This window comes from Pestalotiopsis fici, assembly GCF_000516985.1.
Source record: "Pestalotiopsis fici W106-1 unplaced genomic scaffold PFICI_Scf_4, whole genome shotgun sequence".
Taxonomy (NCBI): Eukaryota; Fungi; Ascomycota; class Sordariomycetes; order Amphisphaeriales; family Sporocadaceae; genus Pestalotiopsis; species Pestalotiopsis fici.
The window spans coordinates 814,897-838,960 of record NW_006917094.1 but is presented as its reverse complement, the minus strand read 5'-3'; the positions used below and the strand labels follow the sequence as shown (position 1 = coordinate 838,960).

At 49.7% G+C, this 24,064-nt stretch overlaps 4 protein-coding genes across 4 annotated transcripts; 1 reads left to right on the top strand and 3 right to left on the bottom strand.

Annotated features, from left to right (window-relative positions):
• Positions 1-267: 267 nt before the first annotated feature.
• Positions 268-4,642, bottom strand: PFICI_06228 (uncharacterized protein; the record flags this gene model as incomplete). Its single annotated transcript, XM_007834809.1, has 4 exons — positions 268-1,066; positions 1,121-2,049; positions 2,117-2,346; positions 2,401-4,642. 4 exons carry the CDS (start codon positions 4,640-4,642, stop codon positions 268-270), a joined length of 4,200 nt encoding a protein of 1,399 aa, XP_007833000.1.
• A 3,427-nt stretch (positions 4,643-8,069) lies between these two features.
• Positions 8,070-9,488, bottom strand: PFICI_06227 (uncharacterized protein; the record flags this gene model as incomplete). The annotated part of the gene is made up of 2 exons (XM_007834808.1): positions 8,070-9,238; positions 9,311-9,488. 2 exons carry the CDS (start codon positions 9,486-9,488, stop codon positions 8,070-8,072), a joined length of 1,347 nt encoding a protein of 448 aa, XP_007832999.1.
• Positions 9,489-11,157: 1,669 nt separating this feature from the next.
• Positions 11,158-12,988, top strand: PFICI_06226 (uncharacterized protein; the record flags this gene model as incomplete). The annotated part of the gene is made up of 6 exons (XM_007834807.1): positions 11,158-11,479; positions 11,506-11,797; positions 11,963-12,006; positions 12,082-12,276; positions 12,330-12,368; positions 12,510-12,988. The coding sequence occupies 6 exons, from the start codon at positions 11,158-11,160 to the stop codon at positions 12,986-12,988; spliced, it is 1,371 nt and encodes a 456-aa protein (XP_007832998.1).
• Positions 12,989-13,581: 593 nt separating this feature from the next.
• PFICI_06225 (uncharacterized protein) lies at positions 13,582-18,414 on the bottom strand (the record flags this gene model as incomplete). The annotated part of the gene is made up of 3 exons (XM_007834806.1): positions 13,582-14,551; positions 14,612-18,027; positions 18,103-18,414. 3 exons carry the CDS (start codon positions 18,412-18,414, stop codon positions 13,582-13,584), a joined length of 4,698 nt encoding a protein of 1,565 aa, XP_007832997.1.
• Positions 18,415-24,064: the final 5,650 nt, after the last annotated feature.

The window sequence follows — 24,064 nt, the reverse complement described above, 5'->3', positions numbered from 1 at the left end:
CCCCCTAAAATGAATCATCTATGTGCGTGGCCTTTGCTGTGGTATCTCGTTTTCATCCCAAAATAATCTCCCAAATCCCGGTTTCGCCATGCCGTGCGAAAGAAAGAAAGAAAGACCCCAAAGGCCCGTTATGCTATTCAGCTTGTCGTAAAAGTATCATTTGTCGCAATTAATCATCGCCAGTAGGGTTGTGGTTTTCCCTTGCACAGTGGAACCAGCTCCGAAACGCCGTTCAGCCAGAATTCCGCTGAACTGCTTGTGTATTTGTCACCGCGCACTTTGCTTGAGCTTCCCCACATTCTCTTCAGTCAACGAGTCGCCCTCGACCATTTGGTGCTTTGGTGCATCGGCACCGCCTGCAGCACCCATGAGCTTGTCATCTCGAAGTTGCATGGCTAGCTCGTTCGTATCCAGTTGTCTGCTTTGGCCCCCTTGGTTTGCTGTGCTGAAATTTCCAAACGGATACGCCGTTATTTCGTGTGATCCATTGCGCACCAAAGGTTTTGGTGTTGATAGATTGGTGCTGAACTCATCTGGGTGGAAATCCGAGTCTGCATGTTCGTTTGATGTCGCAGTCTCGACGTCGGTGTCAGAATGGGCAAATGTAGGTATGTCCGCACTAAGACAGTGCTCGCCTGTTTCTGAACAGTCAGATACCGATAGGTCTGTGTTGTGTTCTGGAGCCGAAGCCGTCTTTCTTTTGACACGACTCCACTTCACGAGCATTTTTTCCAACATCTTTCCTCGCACAGGCTTGGCTAGATAGTCGTCCATGCCTGCCTTCTTGCATTTCTCGCGGTCTCCCTGAATTGCCGAGGCCGTCATTGCCACGATTGGTACGTCTTTAGTGTAGGCCCGATACGGAACATGGTGCCGCAAAATGTGCGTCGCCTTGTACCCGTCGATGACAGGCATCTGAACATCCATCAAGATGATGTCTGGTTTGGCGTGTTTGCCTTGCTGGGCAGCCTCGAGATACTCCAGAGCCTCCTTGCCGTTCCATACAGCTTCCACCTTGAAACTGAGCTTCTGTATCGTTTTCAGGGCAATCTGTTGATTGATAGCACTGTCGACAATTTAGCACACAGATCACACATGACACAATTGGTGAGATACTCACTTATCTTCGACAACGAGTACAAAGATCTTTGCTCGCTCAGTTGCCGATAAGTCTTCTTCAGTAAAGAGAGGAGATGATGTAATGCTGGCAGGCCGTGCCCGCTGTGGCGATCGCTTGTTTGAATTGCGCATTGATTCAGGGGGAGGGGTGTTGATAATATGCTCGTACTCGGAGCTGTTGCACGAAACACTCATCTCGGATTGAAGCCGATCAGGGAGTGTGCCAACTTCATTGAGCGTTGATATTTGAGAAGTTTGGCCTTTGTTGAATGGAATCCAGAACATTGCCGTTGTGCCATTGCCGGCAGATGACTCCAAAGTAATCCTTCCATGCATCAATTCAACAAGATTTTTCGATATGGTCAATCCAAGACCGGTACCGCCAAACTTCCTTGCTGTCGATGAGTCGCCCTGGCTAAATGGTTGGAACAGGCGCTTTCGTACTTCCTCCTCAATGCCGACACCACTATCCTCAATGACAAATTTGATCTCAATCGTGTCTTGCGTTTCCTCACCTTTCCACACAGAGAATTTGACGTAGCCACTGTTGGTGAACTTGATACTGTTTGTAAGCAGATTTGTGATAATCTGTCTCACTCTGCCAGGATCACCCAAGACAACGAGATCTTGCGCAATGTCGTCCGAGACGTTGGAATGAAACTCCAAATTCTTCCTTTCTGCTGCGAATCCAAGCATCTTTGTAACGTCCTGTACAACCACTGACAGAGAAAATTGAACCTCTTCAATGTCCAAACGTCCGGATTCCACTTTGGAAAAGTCAAGAATGTCGTTGATAACGGTCAACAATGCATTGGCAGAACGAACAATGTTCTGCGCATACTCTTTCTGTTCCTCACCAAGTTCCAAGTCGAGGAGAAGTTCAGCCATGCCTATGACACCAGTAATGGGCGTCCTAATCTCATGTGACATCTATATCAGTGTCAGTGTTTAGCCCTTGGCATTTCATATCAAGTGGAAGGGGGAAAAGAAAACTCACATTGGCAAGAAACTGACTCTTGAGACGACTTGCCTCTTTGGCTGCCGCCTCGTTGGCCATTAATTGTCTCTTCTCCTTGACCTGAACTTTCAAGTCAGATTCTCTCTCCTTTAGCTCTGTGATATCCGTGATTATGCCAATAACTCCGTCAATGATGGATTCACTAGTCATCCCATCGCGTGATTGTTTGCCCATTGTCGGGACAAATCTCGTGCGGAAGAAATGATTGTCTAGGAGAGGGTTAGATTGCAGTACTCCTAGAAAGGTGCATTGGTGACACCTACCAATCTCATGCTCTTGGGTAAAATCGCGTTTGAGTTTTCCATCCAACATGGCATGAAGTGGGTTCAAGAATTCTGGAACCTCACCCCGTCTGATTTTTGGGTTCAGATCATTGAATACGTCCTCCACATTCTGACCGACATATTTCAGAACGTACAAGTCGTCATCGCTGCTGTCTTCCTCGTGTTGCTTGCCTTGCTTCAAAGTGTTCCAGATGAGAGCGCCCTCGAGCATGGTGATCTTTCGGTTTCGATCAACGGAAAAGATGGTTGTTTGGGCATGTGAAAGTACACTCAAAAGTTGCTGCCTCATCCGCTTCGCGGCCGCCTTGGTTTCCATGCTCTCATGTGCATCTGTACAAGTACCAAACCATTTCTCAATCTTTCCAGTCTGCTTGTTTCGTAGGGGCAAGGCACGTCCAATCATCCAACGCCACTCGCCATGCTTGCTCAAGCATCTGTACTCGGTGTAGTAGGGATCACCTGTTTGTAGACTGTGTTTCCACCTTCGAACCGTCACAGGCATGTCATCAGGGTGGAACGGATTTTTCCAGCCCAAGCCCAGAGACTCTTCTGGCGCCAAACCTGTATAGTCATACCAGCGTGAGTTGAAGAAGTCGTGCATACCATCCGGAGTAGTAGTCCACACCATTTGTGGCATGGTATCGCAGATGAGTTTGAATCTCTCCTCATCCTGCTCCTTAATGGTAGTAATCTCCTGTGCCATATGGGTGACGTCCTGACAAGTGATGACACCAGCCAGCATCTCGCCAGTGGCAGGATCTTTGATGATCTCTCCGAGGACATCAAAAATGACTCGCTTGTCTTGCTGCTTGTTGACCATTCCCACGCGCATTCCAGTAAATGGCTCGCCAGTCCTCAGCAAAACTGCAATCGGGAACTCGCTCGAATCATACTGACGCGTAAAGTCCTCGTCGTAGACTAGCCACTCCCGCAAAAGATCGTACCCGTCTGAGTCATGCATTGATGCTTCTGGATCAATAAACAAATCCCGAGCAGCAGCATTCATAACTGGAGCACTACCATCCTTCCACATGGCCAGTATGGGCATTCTGGTGTTGTCTAGTAGCGCATCCTTGATGGTTGTCATTTTTTGAAAGAGCGATGGCGTGCTTGATAGTATACTCCGCGACGGAGGACCCATTGGCGGAAACGGGCTCGACGACAAGGTTACGGCACTCGGACTGATTCTCATCGAGGGTGAATTTGAGTCGTGGCTGGAGCCTATGGAGGGTGGATTCGAGTGCGAAATTGACTTTTTATCGGCCGCCTCGAGCGATGTTGCAGAGGATCTGGGAACCTTTTTCTGAACGGGTATAGAGGCTGTAGGTGTCTCGGTGTTTGTGAAAGTCAGAGTAAAATAGATCTGCTGGTCTCCAATCTCAAAGATACTGATAATCATCTTTGCGAGTGAATGATGCTCGGTTTTATGCTTGGTTCCTGCACGGAAGGCCGTGGATGAGAGGATCACCTCAACAACTGAATTGTTTAGCGGCCCAGGTTTTCCCGCAGGATCTGTATTCCCATCAACGGCGCTAGGAAGTCCTTGTTCTGATTCGGGCGACTTCACCTTGGGAGTCGCGCCACCTACACTGCCATCAACAAGATGGGACTCTGGCGGGATATCTGCAGTCTTGGTCAGGCCATCGGCGACCAAAGAGTCGAAAAGGTCATCCCAGGAAACCCATACGGGCCGGCCATCTTGCAGCATGTCGATGCCAATTTGCGGCAAGGTCTGTCCACGGAGTTGATCCACGATTAAAGAGACATCCTGAGCATCTGTAGCGTCAGCCACGATGCCAAGCAAGCGAGCCATGGCCTCGTTTGCCATCACGACGGTCTTGAAGTTGTTCAGCACCAGGAGAGGGACCGGCAAGTACTGCATAGCCGTGAAAGCCAATTGGCCCGGCGATATGTAGGGCAGATCAAGGCGGAACGGACTCCCCGATTGGGACCTTCTGCTGCCCGGGGGCGACGGAGATGGACCATGGCCGGGTATCAGGTTGGGACTGCTTGGGATCTTGAGAGGGCCGTTTCGGCGCAGGCTCAATTCGGGATTCCGTTGCACTCGCGGTGACTCTTCCGGCGTCGTTACGGTCGAGTCCATGTCGACCTGTGGTTGTGGCGGGGGAGCTTCCCGAACGGTAGGATTTGACGAGGGAGAGGACTCATCATCGTTGGAGCCATCGTTGCGGTGAGATGGATCTAGAGCTTTTGACACCATTGCGCTGACCGCTAGCACGCGATGCAGAACCGAAACAAGCCCATTTGACACAACAATGCTGGGTGGGAGCAGTGAGAGCGTAGTCCAAAAGTCGGAACCGAGAGACGCTCGAATTTGCGCGCCAGAATAGAATAGAGCCCAGCTTTTTTTTTTAATCCTTTGGTCTTTCCGTCTGGTTCTAGGGCAAATCGAGAGAAAGCGGGTTGGTAGGCACGGTAGCTAGGTAATTCAAAGAGAGCAGCAGAGACACGGCTTGAATGAGGGTGGTGGGGGGGAGTCTAGACCGGGCTGGGTGGAAATCGATGACTGGATGCGGTCGTCTCTCCGGAATTCAAATAGGGTATCTACCATGGAGATCAGCTGAGATGTCAGGCAATCTTGCACGAGCTGGTTATAATAAAACGGTGATTCGAAGACGTCAATGGTTTGAGCCAACCTCCTCTCGAGAAGCTAGCTGTGTTGTTGATGCGAGGCGGCGGCTCATAAGGAAGAGGGGAGTTTTGCAAGACTGTATATTTGTCCGTGGGTGTATGTCCAATCTTCATCAAAACTCGTCGATTCCATGTAGGCTTTGGCTGGAGGATATGGCCATACTTTGCTCAGCCTGCGAAATGGGGCTGTCTACCGGCCTACCCACATCATACAGTCCACAGCAAGCCTCGACGAGGCGGGGAAGCTCAATGCTTATATTGGTCGAGGGAAAGACAGATGGACAAGGCACACTCACCAGAGCCGGGGGAGGGGGTTTCGAGTTGTTTGGTGTCTGGAGAGGATTCGAGTTGACTGTTGTGCTGCGGAGGAACACAGAACACTAGGAAGGGTTGAGAGCGGCAGGAATGGCGTCTATTGCTTATTAGATCCGCATCGGCCACGGGAATATCAGACAGCGGACAACTTTTGTGAGAAAACGACAAGTTGAAGAGAGAAATGAAAAAAAAAAAAAAAAAAAAAAGTATGATCACCCTTGGTAAAGTCGATTAACCCGTGTGTGTGTGCGCGCGCTTGTGTGCCGCCCTGTCTGTCTACTACCTACTTGTCGGCCATGAATCCCCCAGCTACCTTTACCTGCTTAGTAGTAGTAGCAGAGCTTACCAGAATCACCTTACCCTATCTACCGTACCTACTTACATGGAAGTGCGCAGCTAAAGTGGCAAGGTGGAGACAGACGGAGTGTCTGTGGAGAAGGGCAGATCGGCAGCTGTCTCTTGCGCACTGAATGTCTGAAAGGTTGGAACTAACCTAGGTAATCAAATTGCCAACTCAGGGATTTTGTGCTAGGAGATTACCTGTATACGGTTAGCTGGATACCTTAATGTAATCCTCGACCGAGAGAGAGAGTGCACACTGCTTGAGCTGCTGCTGCTGCTGCTGCTGCTGCTGAAGAAGAAGAGGACAGAGTTGTTAATGACAGTCAGCACAGCATAGCTATCATCACACAAGTTTTGACTATATATCAAGGTAGATAGGTAGGTACCCAGACACAAGCAAGCAAAGTAATACAAGAGTTCTACGTAGTTTTAATAAATAAAGTAGAGGCTTTGCCGCTAGAAGTCGACTCTGAGACCACTTGAAAGACGTTGGTTTTTCCATCCTCAGAAAAAGAAGAGGAAAAAAAGTCAGTGCTTGAGAAGGTGGAATTTCGGTGAATCAGTTTCCCAACTTCACACCGGATCGAGCAGGTAACGGGCTGTTAGCGTAGGTTGTGACGCAGTTTTGGGCCCGAAATCCCAGGGACCATTCAGGGGTCCTTGGGGGGTTATGAGCGAGTGAGAGAAAAAAGAGCGCCTCACAAATTGCTCAATGGCCTGATGGCCGTCGAAAGGTCAGATGGGTTGGCACCAGTCGATTTTTTCTTCGGCCAAACGCAGCAGCTCTGCCGTCATGTCCAAAACCTCAGTCAGGGACAGGGTGGATCAATATACTAGAACCGGGCAATTTGAGTTTGTGAAGGAGGGTCCAATACCCGCTTACCAAGTCCCCAAGGTCCCTCTGAGAAGGCGGAGAGGGGAAAGAAAAATTCGCCCATGGGATTTAACACGAGCGATAATCAGAATTCCGAATCTGCATCCGGCAGTGAGGGGCCATTCACCATCCTGATGGTAAGCTGAACTGGGGGGATGGGAACAGGGGATCAGGCATCGGTGGCAGCTGTATGGATGGGTAGAGGGATGGGATGGATCGAGAGGGGGAGTTTGTCGTTGTTTGTTTGGGTCAAGGTATCTCCCCATGGTTGCACTGAAGCAAGCTACTTCCCTGCGTGCAGTGAGAAGATGCTTCAGGTTGGCGCAGGTTGGGGAGAGACGCAGCTTGAGTGCGTTTAGGTGGCGCCCTGCAATGCCAGGATCTTGCGCTAGCGCACGCTATTTCGATGGTCGATGGGGTCTAGGCTTTGAACACGGATCGCTGATTGCGCTAGGCCCCGATTTGACCGTCTGTACATCATATGTGGCGTGGGCAGGCGCTTGACGTCACTTGCCAATGTCGACGTGGAACCCTCGTCAAATCGTCATTCAAACATGCTGTGGTAGTCGGGCAAGGCTCTGATCTCTGGCAGCCTTCATTCAGGCCAGGCTCGCCAGGGGCAACGGTATGCAATAATACATATAGCAAAAGCTGAGACGGCGAGCTGGCCAATTATGATGAGATAGGCAAGAGGCAGTGTGCTCGATATCTCGGGTCCACTCCAATTATGCAACTTGGGTGGTCAGAATAATCAAAATCACCAAATGGAAACGTTTCGAAATTCCGAGCAATTTTAGTCTTTGCATATCATGGTCTTGATACTGTAGTATACGACCCGCAGCCCGAGACTACCCACCCTACATTAGTATATACTAGAGTCGACAATTCTCACGGAAACATCCATAGCCGACCGGCACTTACACATCTGAGTCAGTCGGATTCCATGACCTAAAGCCCCGAAGTGGACTGTCAACCCGTTTTCACCATTTGCGTTAGCAGCAAAATGATGTCACTGCCCAGTGAAACAACGAACCTCCAGAAGTGTTGGCCACATTCAATTATGTTTCTACCATACCCAAGTTGTGGACACAAGAATTGGCGCAGTCCCAGGCACAGAAAGGCGTATTAGCGCGCCATTTCTTCAGTCTCCAACTTGATACCTGCTCAAGCGGTCGAACATCGGTCGCATGCGGAATAATTGAGTCGTTTCCCGCCAAAATGTTTGTTAGATGAGTCTTGAAACAGAATGATATCCATGTGATATGGTGTGTCCATTTGCCCGCTGTAGTTCGGGGGGACCTGCAGTAAAATGTACAACCTAGTACGGTATTGACCAAGAACAAGCCATTCCATGTCCCTCATTCATTCATCGTCCAAGTCTATCGTTATTCGTCATTGCCATCATCGCAACCAAAAAAAAAAAAGACCTCTCAATGCGTAATACTCCTGCAACTCGTACATACGTTTATGAGCTCTCCTTGATTTTCCCACATAGATCGCAGCTCCAATAAGTCCATTCTCGCACGCGACCGCAAAACGAGCAAGTCCAGGTTTTTGTGCTTGTCTTAGACCCCACCATCGGGTTGCTATTTTGGGACATGCCGGACGCATTTGGTTTCGATATACCCGCCGACGATGTGGTCTTGTGGCTGCTTGCGGTAGGGTCTGACTTTGTCAGATCAACGATGGCAGGCTGCTGCCGCTTTGCTGGTCTTTGGTACGTCGCCGCCTCAGTGACTCTCGGTGCCCTCTCGCTGCCGCATGCGTCGCAGCACAGGAAGTCTAGCGGGTTTTGCAGAGTGCATACTTGACAGGCCCAAGATGAAGGCGTGGAATCGCCATCGGCCAAATAGCTATCGTCCTCGATTGTCTCGGCCATTTGGTCACCTATTTTGGTCTGGCCTTGAAGAGATTGCATCGATCTACTGGTGGGTCGCTTAGGCGCCGCTGCTCTCAATTTTGCATTGGTGCCCAGAAGCGCGTCGCCGCGCAAGTCAGTGTTAGCTTGGCTTCCAGCAGGATTGGCTATAGTCACTGGCTGATACAAGTCGCCCTTTCGGGCTTTGTCATCTTCTTGTACAAGTTCCCATAATGCTTGCGCGATGGCGGCCTCGTTTGCCGCGTCTTCCTCCGCCTGGGTACTGAATCCGTTCCGCGTTGCTGTGTCTGCGATGACTTTGATCTCTTCTGCGTTGTGTGTGACATTAGCACAGCCTCGCATGGTGCGATTGCGTCTTTCCGCAGCATTGGCGATGATTCTTCGAATGTCCTGTCCTGGTCGAGGCGCCTGGCCACCTAGGCGTTGACTAGATCCGGTTGCTAGAGTGCGGCGCTTCTCTGCAGCTTGCCGTGCGAGGCGGCGAGCCTCATGCATGGGCACCAAGCCTCTACCTCCGAGGACACGACCGTCTGACAAGAAGCCTTCGCCAGTATATCCTTTCATGGTCAGCGCCTCATGCTCGTCACGGAGTTGGTCCCACAAGGCGTGGAATTCAGCGTTGTGGGGGCCGTGGACGTTGTGTGATAGTTCGTGTAGCATGGTGTCAACCACATGCTCGATTGGTAGGAACTGGTTTTGGTCACCGGGATAGCGGAGTCGGAGGCAGATCTTTTGGCCACGGTTCTCGTTCAAGCCTGCGGATAAATAACGGATCAGCGTCGGATCTTGTGTGTTATGGTTGAGCTGGGGAGGTAGTATTGTCTTACCAAGCAGGTTTTGCTGGCTGGGATAGAATTCCGCCAGCTGATTGACCTTCCAGCCCCGAGCCCTCATGAGAGGCTTCACCAGTGAGGCAATCTTTTTCAGGGTATGCAGCGCATCTTTGGCGCGTGGGAGGTCTTTCAGGTGAGAGTAAGAAAGAACCAGGGGGGAGATCTCAGGCATAGTGACTGCAACGAGGAGCTGCGCTTCAGAATGATCAGAAGAATATGAGCTTTCGAGCGACGGGCTATCGTGGCGGTACACAACACGACGCCTCTGGATGATGAGGTGAAGAGCTGGTCAGAAAGTTGTTACTTTTGGCGATAGACGTCACCAGGCAATGTTTTTCAAGTCGACTCGAGATGGTCCTCTTGACCAACTCTGATTAACTCGCCATGGAGGTCAGCCTGCCTTGGAACAGGTGTTTTCTTTATTTCTCATCACCTAAGCAAAAGAAGACACCCAACTCGAAGGTTCGATGCCTTGTCCTGGGGCTTCAACAAAAATGCGCCGCCACTGCACACGCACTTGGTTGGTTGCCTGCCTGCCTGCCTTGGGCTCGCAAAGCTGGTGTTGAGTTGTTGCTAGAAAATGAGCAGATAAGCCAACAAACGGGTGGTGGCGATAAGGCAAGGTACTAAAGGTAAGCACGCCTCAGTGCTGAGAAGCGAACTTTAGCGGGGCTTATTACAGCTCACATATGCCGCCAAATCCCCGCGTTCCGCTGGGGTGGCACTGCCCACGTGATGACAGTTCCTTGGCTGTCTGGTGATTACTACTATGTAATAACATACATAGGTAAATAATGTAGGTCCTTTTGGGCGACAGACAATCATAATATACAGCTAGTACTATGAATTCATAACTGCAGTATGTGAAATAAGCAGGGATTCGCAGGTCAAAAAGCTCTACTATCAGGTCTACATGAGAGGGTAACACAAGTACATATGGATTGTCAACTGGCTTGTGTGGTGGGGCCATTATAACTCTTGTATAATATTCCGACCTTGGTGATACATACCTATACTATTTAAACCCCGATGTTTATCAAAAACAGTGCATTTGCAACAATTACCTTGGGCATATATTGACAATCCAGAAACCCGAATGTGCACTTTTTCAATATTGTCAAATCTGCCAAGGAAGACGAACATGCCACAAGGGAGCCATAATATAATCTGAACCACGAGTTTGAACGTGTGCGGATTAACCCAACATGCTCTTTTTTTTGTTGACAATCAATCTCACTACATTCCACATATTCCTCCAATCAATGCAACAAAAAATATCCTTTTGAGGCTCGGTAGGCCGTGATTCCGGCAACATCAGCCGCCAGTGAGGCACCGGAAAGATTTTAAGCATGAAGTCGACATGGATCGTTGTAACACATCCTATGAATGATCTACCCCCCTGATTCACGAACACCCCCTGTGTCCCAATCTCCGCGTCAACACTGCAGCTGCTTGAACCCGACGTTGAAGATTTTGCGGGCGTGTTCAAGGAAAAGATGAAAAATAAATCCATTTACTTCAGAGGATTTTCCCTGGGGGCAGGTAAATGCTAGACGGTAAAATCTATAATCAGCCTTGTCAATTCCTGCAGGCTGCGGGATCCGAGTTTGGCTGGGCAGATATGAAACGCTATATTTGGGCTCGATATTTTCACCTGGGCGATCCCTCAAAGAGCTGTGATTTTCAGACTTTATCTCATTTCTATTTTCTTTTCCTGAATTAAACCAATAATTTCCCTCGTTCTTCGCAAGTGAACTGGTTATCCTGCCGAGGTGGCTCTGTGAATTCCTCCATTTGACCTCTTGCAGTTGTCTGACACCAGCAGTGGACAGTCCCTCACGATGAAGTTCTCAACTTCTACTGGGTTGCTGGCGGCCGCCATCGCCTTGCAAAATGGATTCGTAACGGCGGCGCCTACAAAGGTCATCAAGATCGACCTTTCCGAGATCTCAGTTCTGGGTGGAATGACCTTCAAGATCCATCAGCAACCAAACAAGGCATTCAAGGGAGTACGAAAGGGGCCACTGGCCCTCGCAAGAGCATACTCCAAGTTTGGGGTTGCATTCCCAGATGATTTGTTGTCAGTCATTGAGAAGCTCTTGGAAGAGCTGGGTCTCGCCGGGAACAATACTGGTGGCAACGAAACCACAACTGCAGGTCAAGGTAAGTTGCATTGTTCGGACAAAAAGAAATATGCCTCAAGGAACAGAAAATTGAAAACCGTCGTATAGGAGAAGTCGCAGCTATACCAGAAGAGTTTGATTCCGAGTATTTGTGCCCAGTCCAAATTGGAACTCCTCCGCAGACATTGAATTTGGACTTTGATACCGGGTCTTCGGATCTATGGGTGTTTTCTTCGTTGACCCCGACAGCTCAAGTCGCTGGGCAGACTGTATACAGCCCGGAGGATAGCTCGACTGCTGAGGAGTTGACTGGAAACAGCTGGAGCATCACTTACGGTGACGGTTCAAGTAGCGGTAAGTCCATGTACAAGCCAACCATAAGGACAAACGCTGATTATCCATTTAGTGAGTCATTACATATCAATATGCCAGTCTTGGTAGCATAGGGAATCGAGAATATGGGGTACCACATACTGTTCTCGAAAACAAACCGGCTGACATTTCTCCTCTATCTTTAACAGAGCGGTTCAGTGTTCATGGATACAGTCTCGATCGGCGGAATAACAGGTAAGCATGCAATATCGCAAGCCATGGTTTCGCATTGTGTAATTATGATATTTACGAGACTAACCCTCATCATAGTCCAGAATCAAGCTGTTGAAGTGGCTGAAAAAGTGTCGAGCAGCTTCACTTCCCGGGCCAGCACTGATGGGCTACTCGGTCTAGCTTTTAGCGATTTAAATACGGTTACTCCAAATCAGCAGAAAACCTTTTTCGACAATGCGCTGAGCGAGCTCGCATCACCGCTTTTCACGGCCAACCTCAAGCAGGCTGAGGGTGAGTTTTGTATTCTCTAGTCACAGTGTGAGATGAGCTAAATCATGTTCTAGCTGGAAATTACAACTTTGGTTTCATCGACCCAACTGAATGTCAGTCTATATTTGCCCCGTTTCCAACATCGGTCCATTCAAACTGTGAACGAGGGGTCATGCAACCTTGAAGGCTGTTTCAATATCCAAAAGAAATCATGAAATAGCCTAGTGAGACTGACAATGCATACATACCATCAGACACGGGTGATATAACCTTTGTGCCCGTCAACGCCTCGCAGGGGTTCTGGCAATTCGAGGCCGCGGGCTTCCGCGTCAACAACTCGACGGCCATCTCGGCGCCGCACGTGGCCATTGCCGACACGGGCACGACGCTGCTCTTTGTCCCCGACGAGATCGCGTCGGCCTACTATGCCGAGGTGGACGGCGCCGTCAACGACGTCGCGGGCGCCGGCGGATACACGTACCCGTGTTCCACCACGCTCCCCGGCTTTACCGCCCTCATTGGCGACTATGAGGCCTTGATCCCCGGGTCCATTATCCCGTTTGCCCCCGTTGACGGAAACACGTTTGAGGATGCGACAACGTGCTTTGGTGGGCTTCAGGCCACGCCCAGTGGGCTGCCGTTTAGTATTTATGGTGATACATTCCTCAAGGCTCAATTTGTGGTGTTTCATGGTGGTAACCAGCAGTTGGGATTCGCATCAAAGCCATTATAGACGACTATGATGATGATGATGATCGATCTGATGTTTTCACTGGGCTTTTTACATATTTCCAATGTTCGGGGGCTCGATTCGATGATTGAGTCTTCAATGGAGTTTTGGCGTATCTTAACGACATGTTGGGTAAATGAGTATAATCATGGGGCAGGGCAATAGAAGGAAATTCATCATCCAACCATCAAATACTTGTATTCGTGATCGTGGGTATATCCAAGTGACAATTTTGAAATTGACGTGGGTCAAGCTCTTTGCTAAGCGGTGCGTTTGGTGAAATCTTGCCTCAGGGCTACGTGATGATCTATGTGCCGCGCGACGAGAATGGGTTCGCAGTCTGGAAAGAGTTTGTGCTCGCGGCGGCAAGATTCAATTTGGAAGCTGCCTCATTTTGGCAAGACCAACATTATAGCACCATGACTGCTAAACGGAGGAAGGAGAAAAAAACCGTAGATAAACAAACTTTTAATCCACTAATAAGCAAAGCGATAAACTCCGGTACGCCCATAGTATATGACTTGACAAAGCATGAACAAATACCACCAATGTATCCTATCCAGCAATCCAGCATTTTTCTATCCTCGTTTTACCATTTACTGTTCGCCTGCAACACCCAAGCAAATATCTCTGAGTTTATCTTTTTCACCACTCTCCTCGCACATGCCCCGGAACATGCCCTTTCCGTCATCAATATTCCACAACTCTTTGGGCGTACCAAACTCGGCAACCTTTCCGTCACTCAAGACCAGAATGCGGTCAAAGTCTGCAATAGTGCTTAGCCTGTGAGCAATAACCAACAGGGTGCTGTCGCCAAACTCCTCCCGAATGGATCGTTGAATTAGTGCGTCAGTGTGCATGTCAACCGCCGACGTGGCTTCATCGAGAACCATGACCTTGGGACGTGAGACAATGGCACGAGCCAAACACAACAGTTGTCTCTGTCCCTGGGACAAGTTGAGTCCACCCTCGGAGATGGGGCTGGACAAGTCGCGGAAGATGTTGGTGTTCTTCTTGGCAATCGATCCGTTCTCAGTTCCAGACTCGGGTACAGGGGTGCCTGGTGCCGTTTCCTCCTCGGAGATCAGGTGCACGCGCAGAAGCGAATCAAATAGTGCATCGTCCGTGTGGTTGTTAAAGGGGTCGAGGTTAGATCGAACTGTGCCGGAAAAGAGCACAGGATCTTGAGGAATAATGGCAAGGCGCGAGCGAAGGTCATGCAGCCTGATCTTGGAGATGTCAACTCCATCGACGTAGATTGATCCTGAGCGTGCCTCGAGGAAGCGGAACAGGGCCAAGGTGAGAGAAGACTTTCCTGCGCCAGTCCTGCCGACAACTCCGATGCGCTCATTACGGTTGACGCTAAAAGTCAACCCCTTGAGGACAGGTGACAGATCCGCAGCATAGCTGACCACGAGGTTATCAACCTCGACCCGGCCCTCGGTAGGCCAAGCAGCTGGCGGTTTCTCTCCCCCAAGATTCTCCGTGGGCAGCTCACTATACTCCACCACACGTTCTGCGGCATTCATCTCCAGTTCAATGTTTGAGTAGTGACGAATGGTCCACCTGAATAGAAGTTAGTAAAGGCTATAGATCGCCTAAGTTAACTGAGTAGGGGCAACTCACATGACAGTGCCGGAAAAGTCCAGGGCAAAGGCAAGAGCAAAACCTGCCAGCGCAGCGTCCATGTCAGGGGTCAGCAGAATGAGAATGGCCACGAAACTTGCAAAGAACGATCCGACCACGGACATGCGCCATCCCATCCAGCGATTGAAAAGCCACATGTGCCAGGTTGTAATCGTCCAGTCGTCGAGCTTGCCATACATGCGGTCCACATAGGTCTGTGCCTTGTTGAATCCACGGATGGTGGTGACTCCATTCAGAGCCGATCCGAACTGCTCAAAGACGGGCGACTTCGTTGTGCTTTCAAGTCGCTTCGCAGGCCTGGCACCATGAAGATATCTCTTCGCGTAGTAGATGCTAATGAGAAGAAGGACAAAGGCCAAGACAAGGATGATGGGCGAGACGAATAAACCGGCGACAATGACACCAATGAGGTTGAGGAAAGAGGCAGCACCGAATCCAAGCGAATAAGCCAGGCGAGTGTCGACACTGTGGAAATCGCCCGTGAATCGATTGAGAACTCTGCCAACGGGCACAGTGTCGAGCCATCGAAGAGGGGCCCGCAAAATGGCAAAGTTGAGCTTGGCAAACAGCGTTCTGGATGCCTGGATGGAGCCCTGGAAGATGTAGTAGTACCTGACAGTTCCCAATATAGCACTCGCAACCGCTAGAAGGACGTAGATACCCAGATAGAAGACGAGGCCCCTTTCATCTTGCATCCTGAGGGGCTGCATCATCTGCTGAGACGATACCTGTTGGAGGTTGAGCGAGTATGCATAGGCGTGCTGTTGCGTGTGATTTTGGATAGTCTCCTCCTCGTAGGTTCCTGTCCAGATCTTCAACCACCAAGACCTACCAAGGGTCAAGCCTTGGACGACGACGTAAAATGCAAAGACGGTGGACCAAAAGAACCAGCCTCCAGTCGCGTGCAGATAAGTAGCATAGACATGTTTCTTGATAGCGCCTTGCTCGCGACCCTCCTCTTCGACAAATTTGCGGGCCTGTTGCGCATTGGAGGGAATTTTTGCCAGAGGCACTTCGGTCGATTCGTCGTCAATCTGAGAAGTCTCCTCTGAATTGACCGCCGTCGTATCCTCATCCATTGGTATCTCGGCAGTCGACTGGTGGCTCTTGATTTGCTCCAACACACCATCCTCATCGAGTTCTGAGAGTAGACCAGCGTTGAGAACAACACCGTTTCCGAGCTCTACCAGATACTTGGTCTTTGGTTCGCACAATGCCACGTGATGAGTGACCAGAATTCTGGTTCGCCCCGCGCACAGCTCGCCGTTTAGACACTTTTCAAAGATGTGGCGGCCAACATGAGCATCGACAGCACTGAAAATATCGTCGAGAACAAGTATGCCGGCTCGTGAGTAAATGGCCCTTGCCAAAGTGATTCGCCATTTTTGACCTCCAGATAGATTGATTCCATTGGCACCAATTTCCGTGCGCTCTCCGTCGGAGAACATTTCGATGTCCTTCTTCAGGGCACAAACTTCAATGGTCTTGTGGTATCTCGCCTCATCGAACGGAAGCCCAAAGAGGATGTTTTCCTTGATTGTGGCATTCTCGATCCAGGGAATCTGGGCGACATAAGCAATGGCCCCAGGTAGAATCCAGTTGCTTGCGTTGGCCTTGGCGTCATGACGTTGGCTCAAAGGCGGTGCCTTTGGTGCGCTGATGGAACCGGATAAGACATCGACTTCGCCAAGAATAGCAGCAAGCATGAGTGACTTTCCAGCGCCCGTTTTTCCAGAAATGACCGAGAGCTCGCCCTTGGGAAACGTGACTGTAACATTGCGGAGAACAAACCTATCAGGGTCATCGTCCGTCTTATCAGCAGGCCATGCAATATTGGCATTATCAAAAGTAACCTCGTCGGCCTCTTCCATAAGGTCCTCGATTTCTGCGCCATTCAGGTAATCGTCAATTCGCTTCACTGATACCCATGCATCTAGAAGATCGGTTGTCAACTCGGGAATAACAGAAAGCGTGACTTCGAGCGCTCTAAAGACGCCCAAACTGACAAAGGCAACCGACGGGAGCAGCTTGTCATGGACGGCAGCATAAACTGCGAGGGAAACTGCAGCAAGCATGATGGGGCTTGTGACCCAGCATCCGATCAGCATGGTGTCGTTGAAAAAGGCGTCCCAAACACATTTCAACTCCCTTTCTCTTACTTCGCCAATCTTGTTTTCCCATTGCGGCTCAAGTGCCGAGAACTTGATCTGTCGGATGCCCTGAAGTGCTTCCGAGACAACCTCCATTTTCTCATCCCTGACTTTCATCAGACGATCTTGTGCAGCCGAGTATCTCCTGCTGAAATAGATGTTTACTGGCGTGATGGCAAGCATGGTTGAAAATCCGGCCACGAGAGCCTTCCAACCGAGCAGATTGACCAAGAAGGCGAGGGAGACGACAAGCTTGAAGACGCTTCCCGGGAAGTAGAAGTTGAACGAACTGAAATCGGAGACGCGTTTGGCATCGACGCCAATCAAGTTGACCGTTGATTGCTTGCTCTTCTTCAGCTGTTCCTCTTCGCTTTCCTCGCTCGTTTCCTCCTGAGGAGAATCGCTGGTAGGTACTGCGCCAGACGGTGCAGCAACAAGCGGATCTGACGACTCGGGGGCCTTTTCCTTCTTCTTGCTGGCGCCTTTGACGTCCTTTCTCCGCATTGACTTCTTGAAGATTAAAGAAGACAGCTGAGCTCGTAGAGGAATGCAGAGTTCGGCCCAGGACAGCCAGAAGATGTAGGCTTCGACCCACGATTGGGCAATCATGGAGACGCCGATCCAGACCACCCACATCCAGGTATCGTACCCCAATGGCTCGTTCGACGTTCGGTTCTCCAAGATGATGAGAAGCCGCAATACACACCATTGTGGGGCGAAATTGAGGAAGGACGAAACAAGCGTTGTAAACCACTGAAGAGCGAATTTCCACTTGTGAGCGGCAATGATAGAAATCCAGAGTGGACCTTTGAAGTTGCGGCTTTCCCAGTCCAGGGTGGTCTCCTTGGCACGACTGTAATGGTCTGGCCTGGGGAGGTCGTCCAAGTCGAGGTTGTTCTTCTTGAGAGCCAAGCGTAGGACATCGGCAGGCCAACTCCAGTTCAAATGGCTCCAGAAGGATTCGGTGTAATATCTGTCTACAATCTTGCCATTGTGATAAACATCGGGTCTGCGCGGGATGGAAACGCTGGACAAAGCAAGACCGATGAGTATGACGACCTCGACAATGCGCAAAGCGAATATGAGCAAATCATGCTTGATTAGACGCGGGGCGACCTCGTCATCCTGTATAACAAGAACTACTACCAAGAGCAAGGCAGACAAGGCCGATATTTTACCTAGATTGTGAGCAGTCCTGGACTTTCGGCTAGAAGCAATGCATACAGCTTGGAAGGTTAACAGAGCCTGCAAACAATGTTAGCATGTGGGTTTTCTTGTTGCTGATGAGTAGAAGGAGTAGGAGAAGGGTGGCTTTCTTACCCATGTGCCTACGCTCAACCAGTTCTGAAGAAATAGACTGTGGCTCTCGCCAATGGTAGAGAGCACGGCCAGGGCGATGGACAAGCCGAGACCAATCAGAGAGAAAAGCAAAACAAAGACTTTCGGGACCTTGGCGCTATAAGCCTTGACGGCCTCTGGTGTTGATTTGCCGTCTTCATCTTCGTAAATTTCCGTCGGCGGCTCTCGATTCCTCAGTTGTCCGGCGAGACTGATGACGGACGGTGCCGATAGCAAACCAATCAATCCCAGGCCGCCGGCGGAGGTTGCCAACAGAATGATCTCTTGCGACATGACTTGGGATCAATTGCTGGGCAATTGATGTTGTCCTTGCCGGCGGAGAGTTGGAAGTGTTAGGAAAATAATTATTGTATTATGTTACGGCGTTTTCGATCAACCTGACCAGCTGAATAATTGATTGATCCGCCCACCGCAAGGGGACCCGCAAATGGCAACGCAAACTTATACGTAGTGCGTAGTCTGGGGTGGTCCAGTAGAGTGTTGCGTCAGAGCACGTTTGCACTATCTTGACCTCAAAGCTAAGGTAGGATCGTTGATCAACCCCTCGGAGCGCGAGTGCGTTCGCGGCGATTATTGTGGGGGAGACACTTTTTCTTCTCCAATGAGGAAAACGTCACGATATAAGCAAAGGAGAAGAAGAAGAAGAAAGGGAGAAGAGAGAAGAGAGAGAGAGAGAAACCCCCGTACTGTGTCGGCAAGGTATGTTATGTATATCCCTCCCCTCTGCAAGTTTAGCGGGGGGCGTCTAGAAGGCTGACAGAATACGTAAGGGTCTAATATTGGACCCAGAAATTTTCAGGCAGTGACTCGACTAATAACTATCAGAGTCCATGACACACATCCGTCCCGAGATCTGGGAAGAGAGAAAAAAGGTCAAAGCTAATGTAGATAGATACAGTACGAGTGATGTACTAGTTGCTATACATGCTGGTGCTTCTACGGCAGAACAGCGCGGGGAGAAACATTGAATGCAGTACTACTCCATGTGGGCTGCATGCGGCGAAAGTTCTTCTAGTCCCTGTAGTCTTGCAGCCGGGGTAATTGTAATTTTTTTTTTCTTCTTTATTGTGTCGAGACGATTATCCACGCCGCTTGACTCATCAGTTCGAAGTTTTGGCGGGGCACCAACTGGGCGGCGGGCGTATGCTCGGGCGATGGCTTGATACGGGAATGCGAAGGATGAGACTTAGACTAGAGTAAGACCCCTTGCCGAGTGCTTGTGCCCCGATTCGCCAGTGCTGGATTGCGACAGACCAGCGTTGTATTAGAACGACCCTAATAATGTATTGTACGGCCAATCTGATCTGTGAGGTAGAGCAAGCTCGGTTGTCTGTCCCGCTCTCGCCATGAGGGTATCGTCGTCGTTTTTGTATTATTTACATACCGCCATTGACCTAGGCTGCAGGACTATGTCGGGGCCGGGGTTTCTGCCATCCATCACGGCCCGGAGATATGGCACGACTGAAGCACTGAAATCAGGGATCTAGCAAGATGGAGACTGCCCAAGGTAAGTGGATATTATCACGGCTCTGGTTATGCTACGGAATACTCATGCACCTCGAACAAACAGTCGCATAGGTAGATACACGTCCCAGAGAGAGAGAGAGAAAATTGCGCAAACACCGCGTTCTTGTTTCAAAGTGTGGATGTTCTCACCAAAGACTGACGAGCAGCATTTTGGGATACCTATCGTCAGTCATTTCCGCGATTGCTTACGAGGTGGGCCAAAAGACAAGCCTCGGAAGTCGTGCCTAGCAGCTACCGGCGAGTAGAAAACCCAGGTACATAGCACTACTAAATAGCAGAGATAGACGGCATGCCCTGCGTGAAATACCTTGTCAATACCCTGTTGTTTGTTGGCTATAAAGCAATTGGCCACATATTTTGATTATCTTCGTCATAATCATCATCACTCTGAAAGCAGTATTTGCTTGATACCACCCCGACTTACACCAAGATACAAATTTCCATTGCAGGATATCCTGGGAATGCTGCACAAATAGACATCATGTACATATATGTATGAACCGCTAGAGGCCGGGGGATGGATCCATCAGCCGTCCTGCAGATGCCTGCATGCTGCGCCCTAGACCTACTGTCTAGGCACTAAAAAAGTGCCCTATTGCTCAGAACAGAAGGTGGATTGCATGTGTGGATTGAGGGCTTCTGGCAAAGATATCGTCGACCTGGTTGAAGAAAAAAAAAATTATGCCAATAGTCGCATGGTCTGCGCCAAACCCGAACGTGGAAAACTGGTTCCTACATGACAAACCCACTCTTGGTTTGTCATCAAGTCGCAAAGTACCTTACAGCATAGCATAACATTGGTGGTTGAGGTTGAGTAGGTTAATAAGTATAGTGAGTAACATAGATGGACGGACGGATGAATAACAGTGGTCATCTTGACAATTCGGGTCTTTTGCGCATGGATCTCTCTACCTGCCGCCCTTGCCCCGCAACACAATGTATAGCATGTATGATTGATGCATGCCATATGCTCCTGGGCATGGTCACTTCGCATGGAGCATTGTAGTCTTTCAAAAGACATAGCTATGCTTATTCGTGCCTGTCTGGCCCTCTCAACCAATCCATCCGTCTCATGTGCCCACCACATATATACACACATATGTACAGTATAGTACCGTAGCGCATATTCCGCACATAAAACGATATGTAGTGCAACTTTGGGGGCGGTCGTGATGCTGATGACAGCAGGAGGTGGGATGGGTATGATGCGCAAGAGGGCATCAAGTGACTCCTCTCCGGTACAACTATGCCGAAGCCATGCTACACTTTCGTCGTAGTAGCCGCACAAGTCTGCCTCTCAACTCACCTCCTGGTTGCCCAACTTACAACATGATATGATGCTTTCCTCTCGCTAGCCTCCCGATCAAATACGGTTCCGCCGGTACGACTGATACTCGTTTCGTGCAATCTACCCATAGTCTTGTGTAGATTTGGTATTTGGACATTTGTCTCAAACTTTACAAGCTTGGCTGGGCAAGGTGTCCATCTGTCTGACCATGTAAGGGCGACTAGAATGCTGTTCAACCACGCCGAGTCTGTCCATGATTCACAACATATGGTTGTGTCTCTAACGGCGACGACAGATTGCTCCGTGTGCGACAGGAGTAACTTTTGTCTGTCACATGGTGTCCCAGGGTCAGGATTAGAGTCATTGATGCTATTCGCAGGGAGTATGCTAACCTACAGATGCAACGACAAACTCTGGGCTGCAGCGTCAGCACGCACACACGCGGTGACATTATCTGCCTCTCAATAACGGAAGGTTAGTCTGGCTGCAGGGTCCTTTCCAGTAAGTCTTGATTGGATCTTTTCAGCGATCTGTCTTGGCATCAGTGACTCCTGTCCGGGGTAAAAGGCCAGTGATGAATTGGGGGGCGCCATAGGACCCCACCACCAAAACCGTTGCGAAATTGGCCTTTACAGGACAGTTCATGAGAGAGATATGAATGAATACACCCGCCTCCTACCTTTACACCACCTAATCATCAGAGATAGGTAAGTAAGCAAGCAAGAAGTGAAAGAAGGTCGAATCTGTTCAATGCGAGTTCTATAGTATAGAGGTATACTTGTCTTGCTGCTCACCTATATGATATCACGGACAATAGTTTTTTCTTTACCCGAGACCATTTCTCTTGACGCGCTCGGTAGCAGAGGTTGGACTAGGGGAAATATATCTGCTTCACTACTCCTGGTATCCTGAAAATGGGCGCTACCCAAGCGAGTTCCAAGAGGCATGCATGGATGCTTGCAAAGATAAGTGCCCCCAAACCCCATTACCCGGGTTGACGAGTTTCAGCTCAAGGGTAACAAATCATTGCTTCAAGGTTGCCTACGTTACCAACATACATTGGGTACATGGCATACCTAGGTAGGATATAGTGTTGCAGCGGGATATACGATACGGAGCGAGTCCAGGCCTTATGGATACAGTAATGGTGCTAGGTTCGGGAGTCTCGTCAGCTCAGTCACACCGCTTCCCGACGCAAGAGCAGAGAATCCCCCCTCTTCCATGCACATCTGTCTGCATGGCATCGAAGGGGCTGAAAGAATACCCCCCCTTCCAATTGCAGATTCGGGCGATTTGTTAGCCGATCTGACCTGACGGGCTCATCAGTCACCCGGAGTCCGTTTGGTGTCTACTATCTGACTCAACAGGGCACTTGCGAGACCTGCAGCGTAGCAAATAATGCACTAACCTAGATATTATAGAGTGTGCGCTTTTCATGAGATCCCGTGCTATAGAGGATGAAGCCAATCAGATGCATTTCCAGCATAGAGGACCACATTCGAAGTATAACCAGTAACTAGGCATCATGGGAGATGACAGAGTGAATTTACCGTGAGACGCATATTGGGCACCCTACCCCTACGGCACCCAGTCAAAGCAGTGTATGTTTTCCCATCACCTCCTCGAAGAAAGGCGATGCAGGCACATTGTCAAATCTCATGTACATTGCATATGATTTGAAGCCGATATGATGTTCATTTAATGAACTTTCAACGCTTGTTTCACACGTACAACAAACTGCACTGAGCGAATACCTTCTTGCATCGCCCTCTTTTCACCCGTCGAGCTCTTGAGATGCAAATTACAAGGTGCTGAGCTCGTATCTGATCTTGCCCAAGGGGCACGTCACAGAAGCTGGCTTGGCGCAATCCTATAGACTCGATACTGTTTTTCTGTCCAACAAACGGGTCCATGTCCTTCAATTGCGACCCGGGGGGGAAAGGGGAGAGAGACAGGAGGAATAAGAAGAAAACCCTTTCATAGCGTTAGAAAAGCCACAGGAGCAAAAAGTACACAGTAGATGAGAGCAAGTTGTAGCCAGCCGTGCCTCAAATGGCATAGATATCGTTTGATCCACTTCGGTGACCGGTATGTAAACTGAGCAAGATCCTGATTTGTAGCTGCGAATTGGCCAGTAACATTTGTCAATTTGTTGAATCCTTTGAAACATGTAACTAGCCCGTGTTTCTGACTAGGTTTGGCCATGATTGATGCATTTCACAATACCTGCGAGTGAAGACAGAGCCTCTTGACCTACGCACCCTGGATGGAAGAGGATTCAGCATGTGCAAAAAGGCAGTTGGACACTCGGTCAGTACAGACAGCCCTGGAGCACAGCACATTTGGGCAGCAGTTCTTTTTTTTTTTTTTTTTTTTTTTTTTTGGCTGGCGAGCATAACCAAAACCAGAGCTCCACTCACCACTTGCGGCTTTCGCGGGGCCGTGGCACGCGATTGGCCCGACACGTCAAACGCGCCCATCCACGACCCGACTGACTAAACTGGCGAATCAAATTGCGTGTGCACCTGGATTTCAATTTAATGGACCGATCATTACTGAGTGACAGAGACACACGTTGTTGGTATTGATAGCTGATGCTGCTACTGCTGGCTGACGGATGGACGGCCAAAGCATCCACAATAATCCTCCTTGTCACTCTACTCAAACCTGCCGATACAAAACTCACCCCCAAGACTTTATTGCCAAGTCGTACATTACAGATTACCGATTCCCTTTCTCCTTCTCGACTTGAACAGCACACACGAGTGAATCATCCGTCAGAACCGAATCCAACGAAAAGCGACGGCTCACAAAAGCAGGCAGCTTGCCTCCCATACTTTGTAATAATCGAGCTTGCATATCTTGAGCTTCCCCACCACCAGTAGTCGTTGAGCCATCCGTCAACCTTAAAATCCGCCGAACAATAACCCTCCCAGCCTGAAGGAATTCTCGAGGATTGTTGCAATTGATTCGAACCCCTCAGGCTGGAACTCACGGCGGGCACCACACACACATAGGACGCTGTCAATGACTGCCTAGGAAGAAGCATCGCCGACGACGAGAAACATCTCCCAAAGCATCGTAGCTCCCACGCTCCTCAAGGCTCTC